This window comes from Eptatretus burgeri, chromosome 3, assembly GCF_056783735.1.
Source record: "Eptatretus burgeri isolate ZD-2024b chromosome 3, Ebu_testis_v1, whole genome shotgun sequence".
In the NCBI taxonomy this organism is placed as follows: domain Eukaryota; kingdom Metazoa; phylum Chordata; class Myxini; order Myxiniformes; family Myxinidae; genus Eptatretus; species Eptatretus burgeri.
The window spans coordinates 36,288,342-36,305,564 of NC_140963.1; the positions used below are offsets into that span (position 1 = coordinate 36,288,342).

The following is a 17,223-nucleotide window of genomic DNA, read 5'->3' on the forward strand; positions in this document are numbered from 1 at the left end:
AAATTGCCCTTGAGATCTTCATGCCGTTCATCACAAAGTATCTCTGTGAGCATGCATTTTCGAAATTGCTGGACATCAAAACAAAGAAAAGGAGCAGACTTGCATGTGAAAGTGATACGAGGGTGGCCCTTGCCAAAACAAAGCCACGCATTTGCCCACAAACATCAGTCTATGATCGAGGCTCAATTTCAATAGGAATTGGAACATGAATCACAAACTGACCTGGAGTTCAGCAGCAATTTGGCTATGAATTCATCCCGATCGCATATGTGCAGAAAGGAGTAAAATAATATTTTTACTCTGACTTGGGACGATACCAGGGGCTGCAACATTCTGACACATGGCAGTCAAACAAAATTGAATATCATTCCAAACAGGAAGCTTTCCATTTTTAAGGACGTTATAAAGCACATAAACAACAGACACAAAGAACTCAGTGCAATTGCCACTGCATAAACAGCAGTAAACATTTGGAATTATTATTATTATTTACAATATTTATTTAATTAAATACTTAAACATTGAAGAACACAAACCACCGTCTTAGTGCTTCCAAATACCTCAAGTTTTGCAGTACTTGTGCACGTTAAATAAGGTGGTGTATCAGACTGCATAAACAGCGGTAAACTTCTGGAATTAATATTTTTGTACAACCTTTAAAAGAATTATTTTATGTCAATTTAATGATATACCTGAACACTGCATGGGGTAAAGTGTTCTATGAATGAACTCTAGAGTTATCGTACAGATGAAGTTTCTGACAATATTTACTTTTTTTGTTCTTTACTCCCTCCTCCAAATCCCGAGATGTGGCTAAAACCAATGAAGCGTTCAGAGATTCCCGTTCGTTCTGCTTATTTGGCTCCTCTTTACAAGACAATCGAGCGACGCGGTGTGCTTTCAACAACGGGACATTCTACAAACTTCGTCGTCTCCATGACAATCCCCTCCGAGTTACCGGAAGAACACTGGATCCTACGCGGAGTTGCTTTGATGTGTCAACTTAATGACTAGAAAGTTGCATTAGTGCAGGGAAGAAGGAATCAAGTGGGATTAGACGATTAATCTCGAACAAAAGCATAATAAAGCCTCCGAGTTTCATTGATTGTTTTATGTCTGTGGTGTCTTTCCAAACACATTACTTTCTCACACTACTCATACAATATTTAGTCTGCTGAATTTCCACTGACTATACATGTGGCTGTTTTGCATTTCCCCAAGTTCACCTTACTTTAGGAACAACTGAACCCAAGGATCGTGATTTGATGGAGTGATGCAATCAGCTCCCACAAAGTATGAACAAACGGATGAAGACATAAAACAATTTTTATTTACTTGCAAAACTTAAATAACATTCATACAATACAGCTACAGACAACAATTCAAATCACCCCAAAAAAATAAAAACTGTGTACTCAAATAAATTAAAAAACCCCCACAAACATGGCATTGTGGATTGTTTTTGGCCGAATGTAAGGTACAAAAATAGAAGACCTAACAGCAAGTCAAATGCTAAAGCTCTTAAGGATCACTAACTATGGAAGATTAAAAACAACGACCAAAACATAAGCTGTGCTCACACAGATCACCTGTAGTAACTCGCCCTTAATGATTCCGAAGAATATTGATCCACTGTAAAGTTTTGCTATTCATGTGAAAATTAACAAGGGCCAGGGGACTAGGTGCCAAACTGGTTGGCGGCACGAGAAGGCGTAGCAATGGATCACAAAAATACTGTTGCAGAGTGCCCTCGGAGGAAATACTTGTACCGTGTTCGTACCCAATTTGCTCCCAGCGACCACCGATGTCATGATCCTGGATGGATCCACTCATCCGAGGATTTGATGTACTTACTTGCATTCACACAGACCTCGACTCCCGCACCTTCACATTTCCTCCAGACTAACCTTTCTATGTGAACACACCTTAAGTCAAAAAAAAAAGGCAAAAAGCTGCAAATTCACAAAATGGCAAAAAGTCATCAGATTTACCTCCTATACATAGTCATATAATGGGTCAATGAAACAGAATCTGTTACACTACAGCAGGCACAGTAGTGGTGATACAGACCATCATTCGTTTGATGCATTTATGGCGATGCCAGCACAGACGCTGGGTGCTCCAGCAAACGAAGCATTTTTGAGATGAGACATTGTGCGATTTTTTTTTTCTTCAAGTCACCACAGAAGCAATGGTTATGAGAATGGTCTAAACTCCAAACACCATTGGAACAGTACTGAAGGTCCACATGGAGCTCTCAGCTCCAGGTTAAACTCATTCTTGGTTTGCACAACCTCTTCAAATGGGCTTTCCTTTAAGAGAGATATGGAAAGCTCAGCGGACTTTTCCATTTAGCATCTGTATGTCGATATTACACTTCGATCTACAGTTGGTGTTTGAAACTGCTTTCGTGATACAGCACGATGGTACTCCACCAAGCACTTCTAGCACATAAGCACAATGTACAAAAAGCTTTCTAGTGAGCAGGATGCAGGATAAGCATGTGGAGTAACCACACAATTCAATGCAATCGGGATAATCCATTGTGAGTGGTTCGAAATCCTGAATACCGATGCTCCATTTCCATGAATACGAGTCGGATCACGGGACAAATGCGAAAACACTCGATACGTCACAGTGAATTCAATGCGGAACAACATTGTATTGTTTTGTGAGACAACTACACATATAAATAACAATAATACTAAAGTGGGGGAAAAAAAAAATCTAAACCCCCCCCCCCACAAAAAAAAAGAAATAGGGAGGGGGGAGGGGGGACTGGCACACAAACAAAAAAGCCTTCCTTGGCACTGCAGCAAAAAAGGCAACAAAGTTTTCTCGATGTCAACGAAGGGATCTTATAATTGAATAGAAAACAAAGATCACATGCCCAACAAAACGTGTGGCTTTGGGACATCCCTCGAGTGCACAAACACCAGACATAAAATGACAACTCTGAAGATGACAAATTTCTCAAGGCAGCATGATGCATCAATTTCAATAAGGGACATCAGAAGACTGCAGCCTATCTCTGGTTTAAAGGCAAACCAAGGAACAAAAATAGCTGTCAGAACTTGATGCTGACCAAGATACTTTCCTCATAGAGAGCAATGAGCAGCATCGCAGCGAATCCCACAAGAAGGCCCAAGTTTTGTAGCAGAAAGCAGCCAAGGCGCCCGTAGTTATGACTGCCGACCTCGCAGTGTAGCATCTCCGGTAACTAAGGGAAATGAGGTGCAAGCGAAAATACAAGAGGGATTTGTTGCAATTCAATTTGAATTGGAGTTTCAAGCTTGAAACCTAACAGTCAGCCAGGACTCCTGATTTACTTTATCAAGAAAAATGAAAGATTACCTTATTTGCGCATATTGTACTTTGGGTTTACATGATAGATTGGACCAAAAATAAAATATCAGCAAAAATTTATGCAGTTATTTTATACTCTAGGGGCTGGGCATGAGTTGTATGCATTTATATGTATAGGGGAAAACCAAGCTGTATATGGTGGTATAGGTCCTAGGCTTAAAAAAAAATTGGGTTCTCGCTCGAAATCCCAATAGATTTTGCCCAGCTTGCCCCAAACGTTGCCCGTCGGGCGAGAAACCATACCGGTCATATCTCGGCCATTTCTTGAGCAATTTTGATAAAAAAATTTAAATAGAGGTTTTTTTTAGGCTGGGGAATACATTTAAAACAATAAAAATTCGATATGGAGTCTCATCAAGTGATTCCAATGTCAATCGAAGGAATCGAACCATGTTTATAGGACTATAGGTACATACTACCATCACTAGCTTTGATATATTCGTGATTGTAATTTGTCAATGCGTTTTAAGATATTTTTTTAACCCTTTTTTTTTATCTCTTTCCATTTCAGATTGGAACTGACGAATATCATGATGGAAGCGGTCAATCTTAGCACTGCGGTTAAGTTTGATGAGCTTTGTATTATTTGCTAAGAGTACACCAAAGACAAGCTGGTGTGTACACAACATGGGTGTCATCAGATTATATCCGCGAGTGAGACACGACAAGATGCGGTGCTCGCAAGGTTGAAGAAGTTGACGCCTGGTGCTCTATTCAATTATCATGTCACGAATGCGTGCTACAAGGGCTACACAAATAGCACCAAAATTTCCAAGCTTAAGGAGAAGCAGAAGGAAGCATTGAAGCAATCTGTGCCCTCTGGTGATGATGCATCAACCCAGTCACCAACACCTACTACAACTCGTTCACAGCCAAACAGCATGCAAACACCGGCTTGTGTGCCACTGTGTACTATCAGTATACATGAGACATATGTGGCAACAAGTCAGTCAACCGTGACTTCACCAAATATCGAATCTGCAAGAGCAACCGAGCAAAGATATTCCGAGATGCGACTGTCGACTTCCAGGATGATGTTTTCTTTCGAACTTGTGACCTTCAAGACAAACATGCTGTGTATGGGGCTGATATTTATTATCACAACCAGTGCATGAGCAAATATATTCAGCAGTATGAACGCTCCAGAACTCTTAGTGCCCCTGTACAACTCAATGCCAAGCAGCGGGTGTGGAATGAGATGGTTGATGACATTGAGATGGGTCTGAGTGCTGGCAAGGGTTATGAACTTTCTACTATTCGAGACCGGATGAACAGCCACCTAGGAGGTAAAGGTAAGGTCCTCCTCTACAAGCAGTTCATTGACCTGATAGACTTTGCTTCCTCAGATTCTGCAAGAAAATGCCTCATGGTATTCTATGTGCTGGGTAATGAGGCAAATGTACTTGCTGAGCATATCCAATCAGTGAATCCCATGCAATTCGTAGCAGCTCAATTCAGAGCATGCTTGCACAACGACGACTTCGACTTAGATGATCGCTTCTGTGACGCCCAAGATTTAAAGCAAGCTTGGTCAAAGATGAATATCCCAGAGCCCATCCTGCAGTTTTATGGTAATTTGTTTAAATTCAATCCAGCCACATGCAGGGCCGCAGCTGACCAAGTAATAACAAGTGACATACAGGAAGATGTCGATGATGTAGCCCAGGAGGAGGAAAAGTTGCCACGCAAAGATGGTTCTCTTTCAGTCCAGCGATGTCGGAAAATACAGACCATGTTCCAGCACATGTTCTACATTTACGATTCTGGCAGAAAAAGAACACCAATGCCTGTATTGAATGCCGAGTTTGCCCACAGTCTAGGACGTGGTGGCAAAATATTTGTCACCTCTCTGAATCGACAGGCGCTGGCCATGAGCTACACTGAACTCCGCCGGTACCAGCATGACATGGCCACGTTCAGTCAACCAAAATGAAGCAGACATGAAGTTGCCAGCCCATTTTGACCCATGGAACTTCACATCAGCAGCAATGGACAACTGAGACCACGAAGGAGCAAATTCATCTGAACATGATACGGTGTGTGTCCTCTACCAGCATAAGGCCGTCTTATCCAAACCCAAGCGCTCTGACACATCTGTAGTTGATGGTCCGAAAGCCCTAAAGGAAGTATTGCCATGTCAGCAGCGACAAGAATTTGGAGAAAATCTGAAATTTCTGCAAGTGCATGAAGTTGCAAGATGATGCCTGCACCAATCCATATAATTAGATCTGATATGGTGGAAGTTTACACAAATTCATTGTGATGTGGGTGTTAAACTTAATAAATTTGGGTGATATGGCAGTTGTGCAACAGTAAAACCTGTATTCCTTTTTTTAGCAAAAACATATCTAAAATAATAAAATGACCGAAGACATATTGAGGATTACAAATTTCAGACCTGATTTGGTTTCTCCAGAAGAACTTCAGAGCCGCTATCATGTAAACCAGTTCTCAAATCGACTAAATATTGCTTTTAGCGTATTCCCCAGCCCAAAAAACCTCTATTTAAATTTTTTTGTAAAAATCGCTCAATAAATGGCTGAGATATGACCGGTATGGTTTCTCGCCCGACAGGCAACTTTTGGGGCAAGCTGGGCAAAATCTATAGGGATTTCGAGCGAGAAGCCAATTTTTTTTTAAAGCCGAGGATCTATACCATATACAACTTGCTTTTCCCCTATACATATAAATGCATACAACTCTGTCCCAACCCCAGGAGTATTAAGAAAGAAGAGGGATTTCCAGAAAAAAAAGAGGAAACAAGAATACAGACACAGCCCCAACCACACCTTAAAAATTGGATGTGTACATAATTCATTTAAATAAATAAGGGTTAGTGTGCTGGTAGTGGAGATGACAAAGTGTCGATCCATAAATAATTCTAGGTGGTGTGTTGGCTGTAGAAAGGTAAAAATGTATACAAATAAAATATAAATAATTCAAGTAGCCACTTTTTCCAGTGCTGTGAGGTGTTTTTAAATTAAAAGCAGGATGTATGTTTTTGCTTCGTGCACATAACCCAGGTTTTTTTTTTTTAATTATATTTTTTGCCTCTACAGAGCAGTCAGTTGCCTACACAACCCAAATAAAGGTATGCGTCAGAAGAACATGTTGCATGCTTGGAACAAGATTGTCTGTAGGGTGGGTAATCTGTTCCAAAGGCATAAACAACCCTGTCCTATCATCTCCAGTAAAAAAATTTATTTAATGTCAAATTCAAATTTGGCTCCGATTCCAAAATCATTTGATATGCTTCATGCCGATATAGTATTGCATACATGTGTCAAGTCATTTTCGAGTCGAGGCTCTGAGCATGCACACACGGAATGAAGGAATTAAAGAAGAACATGACCCTGGTCGTCTGACGCCTTTTCGAGGGCGTAAACACTGCAAGGTTGTCACAAATTCTTCATGGATGACTGTTAAGCAGTGAATTGTGGTCAAAGAGTTGACAACACTGGTATACTTGCGATTGCATACAGAACAAATTGTTTAAGATATAGGACTGATATTTGTACTGGGGCTCGTAGCAGATGGATTACTTCTTTTCAAAAGTCACTTCTTGCCTTTCTGTTCCCTTTGGCACTATTGTTGGAAAGTTTGCTTCTCACTTCTGTTATTCAGATCTTCCATGAACCCAAATAAACATTGCTAGATCATCTTCATTGTTGTTTGTCCCAATGAGCAGAGGCGGAGGAAGTAGAGGGGAACTTTCATTTCCTTTCGGAAAGCAAATGAGTTTAAAATCATGTTAAACTGTTTTGTGTTCTCATCTGAGCAGTCAGCTGAATATGCTGTGATTTTGGGTTAAAACACCAAATACTAACAATATTGATTTGTTCCATGGTTTACCAAATTATTTGCAATTCATGTGAAACTATGCCAATGTTTCCTCTTGACTTTGTCCATTCTGTGATATGTACAAGCTGCTCTGTTATGATCCATAAATAAAGATGTTCCATAATATCAGTTTCACAACAATGGAGGAAGTAAACCACGTCACATTTTGAAAGTACCGATTTCAATGATAGTATTGACAGAGTTAAAGTTCCACAGTAACAATACCAATTTTAAGAAGATCCATACCATGTCGACCAGAGCCACATAGAGAAACATTCCGGCTGTTATGGCAAAGATCCACAGCGTGACGGTATGGGTGTACTGCCCAACTGCTGTGCCAATAATCATGCCCAGGTATCCAAGCAATGCAGAAAGCAGGTTGTACACGATGGCCTGTCGCACTGTCATCCCAGCCTTCAGCAACACAGCAAAGTCACCTGTCAGGCACACACGACAATATGGCATGCATATACCTATCCAGACACCCACTTGGGGAAAACAAGAATGGACTTATTAATCTACACATCTATGAAAAGGCAAGATTAATTTGATATAATACTATCAGGGGCTACCCGGCGCTGCCCGAAGGGGATACCAGGCTATGCCCAGCTGGGTAAGTTTTTCCATGCGGTGGTTTCGGGATGTGTTAGACATTGAAAAAGCTTTCAAGTTATTGGCCTCATGGTGGTTACTTTTTACCTGTGGGCTGGCAGTATTGCCTGACCCCACATCCCAATTTACACTTTATAGCAGCCTTTGGTGATCTCAAAAGAGACGTCAAAGCTAACATGTAAGAGCTCAAAATCTTGCCCATATTCTGAAGTACCGCCAACCAAAATGTGGGCCATCTAGGTGCTACGGTTCGGCCGTGAAAGAATAACGTACAAACGTAACAAACAAACATAACATAAAAAACCTTGAAAATATAAGACTTACAAGGAAAAGGCACAAATTCCCTAATTGCAGAGGTCTTGTATGTACGACATTAAAGGAACCATGCTGTCCAATATATCCATGACATCTCAGCGTGACCCTTAAATAATTGGCAATTTATAAAAGTCATGCATGCTTTAACCATTCATTAATGATCCGAAAAATAAACAAGTAGCGGTACATTCAAAGTACACTGCCCCAATGCTAAATAAGTAAATAACAAATCCTCCAGCATGCGACATTGACAGGGGAAAGGGGGGGGGGGCTTCGGTGCCTGGCGATGCCACCTTGCAGCACAAGGAGTCAAAATTGGGAAGGAATGGTGTACAATAATTTATCGATTAATTGATTAATTGCAGAATTAAAACAAAGAAATAATAATCATAAATGAATTCATTCCTCAATCAATTGCCGAATAGCATAGCTAAACCACCACTGTTTCATCCGAATTGGTAACTTTGAAAATTAAAGTAATCAAAAAATGAATAATGAATCGATTAATAAATAAATCAAAAATACCATTTATCGCCAAATCACTTGGTCACTGTAATGTCCAAATATCACCTGCCTTGCTTAAAATATGCCTGATATATTGCCAGGATGAGAGATAAAATAAATAAGTAACTAATAAACCGATAATAATTAAGTAATTAATCAATTAATTTATTAATCAAAAAATAACAAATAACATTTTTGCCAAAGCGCATCTTTACTTTTGTCTCCAAATTTCAGCTTCCTAGATCAAAGTATGGCTGTGATATCACCCAGACAAACAAACAAGAAAACAGAGTGAAAACTGAGTGAGTACTCCCTTCCTTCAGAGCCCAGCGATGACGTCATGCATCGCCTGGATATGGAATTGGGAAGGAGCGGTGTACAGCAAACAAAATTAATTTCTGAAGAAAAATAGCCGTATGATTGACATTTTATTCTTTTCAAAAAAAAGGGGGAAGAGGGAGAGACAGAGAAGCAAACACAGGAACTGGCAAATAAGATGGTTGTCCAGGCCAAGTCAATGGGGTGGGGGGGGGGGGTTAAAACAGAATTGGGGTAAAGACGGGTAATGAAATGCAATCGCAAGTCATCACCTCCACTCATTCATTCCTCTTTTTTTCCCCATCTTTGGAACCAACTTCCACATCCTCTTCAATCTCATGCTTCCCTCCAGATCTTCAAGACAGCTTTTCACCACAATCTCAGATTGTCCCCAATCCAAAACCATGATCTTTTCTCCCCTCAATAACCCCCCCCCCCCACTCCTCCCCACCTCATTCGCTCCTCCTTCCAAATTTCCAGTTTTCCCTCCTGTGAGTTTCCTTATCTATCCATCTTGTCCACCCCATGCATCCTCTCCTGCCACCCTTTCCAACCCACACCCATTATTTGTCAAAGTCTGCCTCTATATTGGCCTTCAACACTGCTGTTGGTGAGTCACACACCTCTCTCAATTGTTCATTTTATCCTGTTGTATACTGATCCATTCAGTGTACTAATTCTATCTCTTCCACAAGCCTCCACTATGTCCAGAAAAAAGAAGCCCTGGAGGCAGAAGACAGTTCCTCAAGATGGGAGAAGCGAGGAACAAATGAGTGTGAAGATCCTTGGTCAGTCTAAATTTTGGAAATTTAATAAAGACGGGATTACTGGAAGAGCATGCACACACTGCAGTTGCTGAGGAGGGACAGAGGGCTGAGATAGGAAAGGAACCCAGACTGGAGGAGAGGCGTCAAAAAAGACAACACAGAAAGGCCACCCACATGCCTGCAATGTGAGAGAAACAAGTCTTGTCTTTCACCCTCATTGTCAGAGATGTTAATAATGTTGAGAATTTTAAAATCCAGGAAAGATTGATGTGATGCTGGAGCACCAGCCCATAGAAGAGATATACTTCACTGGGCCACAGGCAAAAAGGCCTTATAGGCTATGCATTTAGAAGTGAAATCAAAGAGAGAAGTAAGAAAAACATAAATAAAGAGAAACTCTATGAAAAAGTGAAATTTGAAGAGATTTTTCAACTAACTGATGAGGCATGTGTGAATTTGAAAAGGTAGCGAGTTGCATAGTTGAGGAACATGTATGAAGAATACTCAATCCCAAAGCCTTCATTCTCATACGGGTAGGGGAAGTACTCTTCAGAGATTCCTCGAGTTTAACCGTAAACTTTCTTGCAAGGACGAAGTATATTATCAAGTCAGAAATATATGCAAGAACCAATTCTTCTCTAATTTTGTGTGAAGCAAGTGGCTACGAATTTGCATCATTGCGAGGGAACACAGCTGCATACATCTTCTTGCAGCCAGTGAAGGCAGAAACCTCTAAACTTCTGGCGATAATTTGCCTGCTCTTCTTTGAAAGATGCCGTGGGATCTTTAATGTCCAACAGCTCATGCTGACAGAGAGGGAAAGAGCTTAATGTCCATCCGAGGGACACACTGTCTGCAAAGTAACAATCCGACAGTTAAGAGTTGGTTTGAGAATCAAACCCAGGGTACACAACTGAAGGTAAATTTGCACCATCCTGTTATGACAGAAACCGATATCAATTTGTTTTTAAAGATTATCAGCAATCTTTTAAAATCTATACCTTGGCATACTGGGGAGTCAATGAAGTGCTTTGACGATTGGGGTGATGTGATCAAATCTAAGAGCATGAACTACAAGTCTGGCAACCATATTTTCAACATGTTGTAAGGGTTGAAGAGCATAGGCAGGTAAGCCTGCTAATTGTGAGATGCAGTCATCTGAGTGTGATGTTATGAGAGCATGAACCAAAGTTCCAATAACCGTCTGATTTGAACATGAGCAAACTTGTGCAATATTGTGCACATGTTGGAAAATAGTTATGGATGTTAGCAATATGTGGAGCTGTGCCCATTGTGACAAATGATTCTTAAAATATGGAAGCAGAGATAGGGTAGTAATCAGCAAGTTTCACTTTCTGGGGTTGAAGTTAATGACAGACGAGAGGGCCCAAGGACCAGTATTGTCAATCTTAACAGCACTGAGTTTGAGGGAGTTCAAGGACATCCATTTTTCAATTTCAGAGAGACAGGAATTCAGAGTTGTAGAAGAAAGCATGATTAAGTTTCAACAGACAGATACATTTGGGTATAATCAGCAGAGCATTGAGGACCGATATTGAAATTCCATTTAATTATACCAAATAGATGCAGAGAAAGAGAAAGCATAAGTGAATCAAGACAAAACCATGGGGTAGAGCGACATATAGATAGATACAACGAGTCCGATACAATGCAATGTTTACGGAAGATTTATTTATGCCAACAATATTTCAAGCAAATTTATTAATACAATCAAGCAATTAAACTTCAACCAAACCAAAATAACTATTTTTAATTATTTACAACCAAGCTGTGCCAAATATATTTACAACCAAGCTCAAAGTGCTACTTACAGAGAGCACAAAAGTTTGAAGTGCTTCTGCTCATGTTTAAAACATCCCAGTTCTTTCAGGCAGAAAGATATTACCCTACGCAGTCACGGAAAAAAGGACATGGGCGAGGTCTGCGAGCAGCAAATTTGATTGGTCGAGATGATGTAAAATGCGGTAATATATTGTCCAAGTACTACTCAACTAAAGGTTTTTGAATGTGCCAAAAAGGCGATTTATGTTCTGCAGTGTTCAAGTGTATAATTAAATTGAAATAAAATAAAGATTTGAAAGGTTGTAAAAAATTCTGGCAGTTTACCACGATTGATGCACCTTATTTAAGACATTACTTCAGTTATTCGTACCTGTTGTTTGTGTTCTTTATGATGTCCTTAAAAACAGCAAGTTTCCTCTTTGGGACAGATTCTGAGCCAAAGTACTGCTGAACTCCAGGTTTGTTTTCCACTTCATGTTTCGATTCGTGTTCAAAATATAACATTCAATTGAAATCAAGTTGTTCCTTGATCATAAACTGATGTTTAGAGATGGACAGACAGACAAACTTAACCATTGCTTAGCTTAACCTTGCTTTTAACTTTGTGTGCATGGGGTAAAGATTGTTTGCACTCTTACCGAGCTCGTGGGGAAACTCGTGGCAGAACACAGCAATGGAGGTGCTCAAGCCACTGCCGATCCCGATAGTGAAAGCGGCCCCTTGGGGTGGAAGGAAGTAGAGAGAGATGGGTGTGGAAGGCTCATGTTTTACATATATAATTTCTCTCATAAAGTTTTTAAGACATGCTGAAGAACTTTTCATTAATTACCCTCATTTCCTTCCTCAGCAAAAGCAAAATATCACAATACAGATGGTGATAGTCAGTTGTTAGCAATGGCTCACCATATGATGGATGAATTCATACATACCGATTGCGAGCCCATCACTAAAGTTATGTACACCATCTCCCAAGATGACCATCCAAGCAATACTCGACACTCCAGCTTCCTTCACTCCTTCAACAGCCTCGTCTTCTCCATGACAGTGCCCGTGTGAGTGGTGGTGATGCAGATGGTGATGATTGTGATGTAGGAGGTGGTGTCCTTTTTCTTGAGAAATGGCTGGTGCAACCACTAGGCCACTGCCAGCCTCTTTATTGGTATGGCTTCCCTCGTCTGCCAACTCAGCCCGATTGTCCACTCCGCTGGCAGTCGTGATCATAGCCTCCTCTTCAGGGGCTCGGCCGAGTTTAGTTGAACAATGGCCTCCATTGCTTGGGCCAAGCGGAGAATATGCTAGACCATCACTCACCGAGTTGTTTTGCTCTGAAATTTCAGCACAGATGTACTTCCAATTACAAACATGTGGAAAAGACTGCCCCCTCTCAAGAATAATACACGATTTGTCATGTTTTTAAAAAAATGCACATTTCAGCCTTTGAAAAAATGAGTATTCAAAACAAGATTTCAAAACCTAATCTTGAAATTCAAAATAGCACATTTAATTTATGCCAAGAATTTTAAAAAAGCAAACGTATTATTGAAAGAATAAGGGAAATGTTCCACATTAAAACTGTGCTGATCAAACAAAAGGTAATGGTACTGACAAAACATTTGGAATTGAAAACCTTAAGATGATGATTCACAAATGACATGGCAAGAGTTTGACGTGAAGATTAAGCTTTACTTTTAAATCTCAATCAATTAAAAAAAAATCAAAGAAAAACAAACAAAACAAAACACAAAGCAGGTTATGAATTAAGTTCAACATTTATCTAGTTCAAGCTAAAGGCCCAGTCACACCTTGACGTTTTAGCCAGGAATGGCAACGTATAAAATGCACGTAAAACGTTGACGTACGCTGAAGTTTTGAGGTTTTTTTTTGAAAGTTTTGGTCGTATTCATAACGTGTTGGTAGTATGCATAACGTATTAGTAACGAACTCAGAACGTTTCGTTGTCTTATAGATAACTTATACCAACGAATACTTAGCCTGTTGTCAGCATTCACAACCTATGCTCAACGATAGTTTAACTTTGTCATAGCGCGCTGCACGTATCGCCGACGAACTCGGTTAAAAACCGAGTTCTCTGTTAAAAACCTGCCACACGCAGATTTAAATCATAACCACCTGAAAATTGGAAGTGTCAACATCGCAGTCACAACTTGACGATTTAGCCAGCGTATGCTGACCTATGAAAAATGTGTCTAAAACGTTGGGACACGTCGAATACGGTATGGGTAAGTTGTGTATACGTTAGGAGCACGATGAAAAACAATGAAGTACGCGAACATATTACGTGGTACGTGTAGTACGTCGTGAAATTTCAAGCATGCTGAAAATTTTACGACGTACTCGACGTATGGCTCACAAGTTCCGCATACACTGGCATAAGTTCTCGGCACGCTCCGCAATCGTTTACACACGTCGGCCACACGTTACTTGTAAGTTACTCATAAGTCGAAACATGTGGAGGTAATGTTTAGCATACCCGAAAGTTAATTTTTAACGCACGAGTAACGTGCTTTGAACCTATTAGTAGCGTGCTTTGAACCTATGTGTAACGTATCTCAAACGCACATTGGCGTATGTAGACGAATTTGATTGACGTCTTCCGGACAACCACAGAACTTACTGAACGTGTTTCTAACTTACAGCTACCGTATAATGGCGTATTGGTATATACAAATGGGCTTCACAAGAGGAACCTGTCAGTGTTCCAGACTCCATGTTGAGTAGATGTCAATGTCAGTAGCAGTGGCAGTAGCAGTAGTAGTAGTAGTAGTAGTAGTTCGAGAGAATTTAGTGATGTCGATGTTATTAGTCGTAGTTCGAGAGAATTTAGTGATGTCGATGTTAGTAGTAGTAGTAGTAGTAGCAGTAGTTCGAGAGAATTTAGTGATGTCGATGTTGGTAGTAGTAGTAGTAGTAGTAGTAGTAGTAGTAGTCGTAGTACTTTCAAGTAACGTGTTGCAAAGTGTCAACAACGTTCGTGTAGCGTGCTTTCAAAACGTTACTCATAGGTTAGAAATAAGTTTCGGGTACGCTAAACATTACCTCGACGTGTTTCGACTTATGAGTAACTTACAAGTAACGTGTTTCAACGTGTGTCAACGATCGCATAACGTGCCTACAACTTATGGCCAGCGTAGCGGAACTTGTGAGTCATACGCCGGCATCTTCTTCTTCTTATTACGGCTGCTCCCGTTAAGGGTCGCCACAGCGGATCATCTGCATGATCCGCATAGTGATTTGGCACATGTTTTACGCCGGATGCCCTTCCTGACGCAACCCTGGTCACCTCTTACGACACACAGGGATATGGTACACCTATTTTAACCGGGGTATACACCGGCCCAGTACACTGGTACTCACTTCGCCGACCTCGGAAGGATGACAGGCTGAGTCAACCACCTGGTGTATTAATTCAGTGGCGCAACGGGGCTTGAACTCAGGACCGTTTGGATCCCAAGCCACTGCCCTTACCACTGCGCCAACACCAGGCTTTGCATTTAAGGCACGTCATAAAATTTCAAGCATGAAAAAATTCGAGGAAAACCCAAAAGTTCAACGTTTAAAGCCAGCGTACAACGACGTATGGTAGTGTTTTTCAGCGTGCTCTCAATGTTATCAAAATTTACCCATAACGTATTCCACGTGTGCCAGCGTTTTAGACAAATTTTCCAAAAAACGGCATAAGCTGGCTAAAACGTCAAGGTGTGACTGGGCCTTAAGTTACCACCTCAACATCAATCCCAAAAATGAAATGTCTCCTTCTATTCTGGTTAGGTTTGCTCTCCACATTTCCCCGAGTCTGCACAACTGTTCGCCTCCACACTACTCTATATCCCACCACCTCCACCTCCACCACCCCCCCCCCAACCTCCATTTCCCTCCACTAAATAATGTAAATGATAAAGATTCGGTCACTATCACAGATAAGCTGGGAGATTAATAATCAAGTGGTGTGGTGACAAAGCACAGGGATGAGGATGGGGATAGGGAGGGAGGAATGGTACTCCTTGCATTATTTATACTCAATTACCAAGTATTTAGCGATTTGCTTTCAAGTCATGTTTGACTTGAAAATAAAGGTTAAACCAGAGAAGGTGGTGTGATGGTTAGATGGGCAACTATGAGTATGGGAGGCCAGTAGTTCAAACCATGGCTGAGTCGTACCAAAGACATTTGAAAAATGGTGTGTGCTGCTTCCTTGCCTAACATTCAGCATTTAAAAGGGTAGAGCATGCACAAACAACCATAGACTGGCATCCAAGAAGGAAATTCCTCGTTTGCACTTCCCTCAAAAGCTCAGTGGCTGTGTTTGTCTCATCTAACAGTCCTGTATGAAATTATCTAAAATATATATTATGAAGTAGGAGAAAGAAAAAAAAAAGTATGGATTTTCTGCTGCAATCTCGGATCCCGTTGCTCCATTGTTTTCCACAAATGAAAACAGAAAAATATTTCAATAAAATCTGCAAAAAGCATGGATACGCACGATCGTTCTTGCACGATTTGAAAATTTTACAACTACTGAACTTGTATTAGCGTTATCAGCGACGGGTCTTTCATATTTAAAAACAACAAAAAACATCTTTCAAAAGACAATAGTTAAAGTGGAGTCATACACGTCAAAAGGTGCATCTGTTGGGAGGAAAACGTCTGGTTCTAAAGACACGGTTGCACTTGTCTGGCTCAGCCGGTCGCCACAAATCTAAATGCATCCTCCGAAGAATACCAATGATCACGCTGGGTGTAATTGAGTGTTTTCACATGCATCTTGCTGGAAGTTGAGTTCTGTTTGCATGAGTGCTCACAGCATCGATGAACAGCCCAGCAGCGAATATATAATCCAACTAACGTTTCAAAATCTTCCTCTGACAATGGTCGTTTTATGACATTTTAAAAAGGTTTCAAGATTAATGAATCGACATTTTGGTTTCCCACTGTGCTCGTGTTAAGGGTAAATCACAGATCATGAATGGCAATGTGTGACCCCAACCAATCAAAAACTAAATAAATATTTTGCATTTAAGGCACCTTTTGGAGGGTAACGAAAATCAACGTGATTTGAAATTGAGGCCTCCAAATGTCTCAGAATGACGCGTTGCTTCAAACATCTTCGGGGGTAAAGGGAAACCATCAGGTTTGGAAGCAGGGGTTGGGGTTGGGGTTGGGGGGGGGGGTGGGTTGTTTGCATCAAAGACAAGTGTCTAATTCACGTCGATGGAGAGATGAGACATACAAGTTCTGTCTCGTTACAACAATGCAACAAGGAGAGTCAACTATGGCAGGGAGCTGGGCGATCGATTTACCTACCAAATGCAGAATCTTTTTAGACAGTTTCAGCCAACTTCTGCAGTTGGTCGCAGTTATATCCATTATTAGCTTATCTGGAATTTTCATTCAAGATAAGCTATTGTCGTCACGCACTGTCCGTCCTTCCGTCTTCTTTTTCGACTTCTCCGGTCAAACCTTTGGGCCGATCCAGCTGAAATTTGGCAGCAATGTTCCTCTCGTGACTGGTAAAAGGAATTGCAAAGCTCGCTCCGGTTGCATGACTAAGTCGGTCAAAATGGCCAATTTAGAAAATTTCTTTAAAAATCTTCTCCAGACCCACCATTCAGAATGCGATCAAATTTGGGTTAAAACATTAGGCCAGGGCAGGAATGTTAAATTGCGGAGGTCATGCGGA

General features: G+C 40.8%; 2 protein-coding genes and 1 pseudogene across 12 annotated transcripts in view; 2 read left to right on the top strand and 1 right to left on the bottom strand.

The window, feature by feature from the left end:
- The window catches only part of DNAH7 (dynein axonemal heavy chain 7), a 134,050-nt gene extending 132,949 nt beyond the window's left edge, over positions 1-1,101 (top strand). The window contains exon 23 of the mRNA XM_085872932.1: positions 808-1,101. Coding sequence (XP_085729058.1) covers positions 808-1,014 — 207 coding nt within the window. The 3' untranslated portion in view covers positions 1,015-1,101. The remainder of the gene's footprint in view (positions 1-807) is intronic.
- A 207-nt stretch (positions 1,102-1,308) lies between these two features.
- Positions 1,309-17,223, bottom strand: part of LOC147029691 (zinc transporter ZIP6-like) — a 211,175-nt gene continuing 195,260 nt past the window's right edge. For all 11 annotated transcript variants that reach the window (XM_085872927.1, XM_085872920.1, XM_085872917.1 and 8 more), the window contains 4 exons: positions 12,455-12,850; positions 12,164-12,244; positions 7,453-7,643; positions 1,309-3,220 (listed from right to left, as the gene is read on the bottom strand). In XM_085872927.1, coding sequence (XP_085729053.1) covers positions 3,068-3,220; positions 7,453-7,643; positions 12,164-12,244; positions 12,455-12,850 — 821 coding nt within the window. In that variant the 3' untranslated portion in view covers positions 1,309-3,067. The remainder of the gene's footprint in view (positions 3,221-7,452; positions 7,644-12,163; positions 12,245-12,454; positions 12,851-17,223) is intronic.
- On the top strand, positions 3,897-7,300 carry LOC147029692 (uncharacterized; annotated as a pseudogene).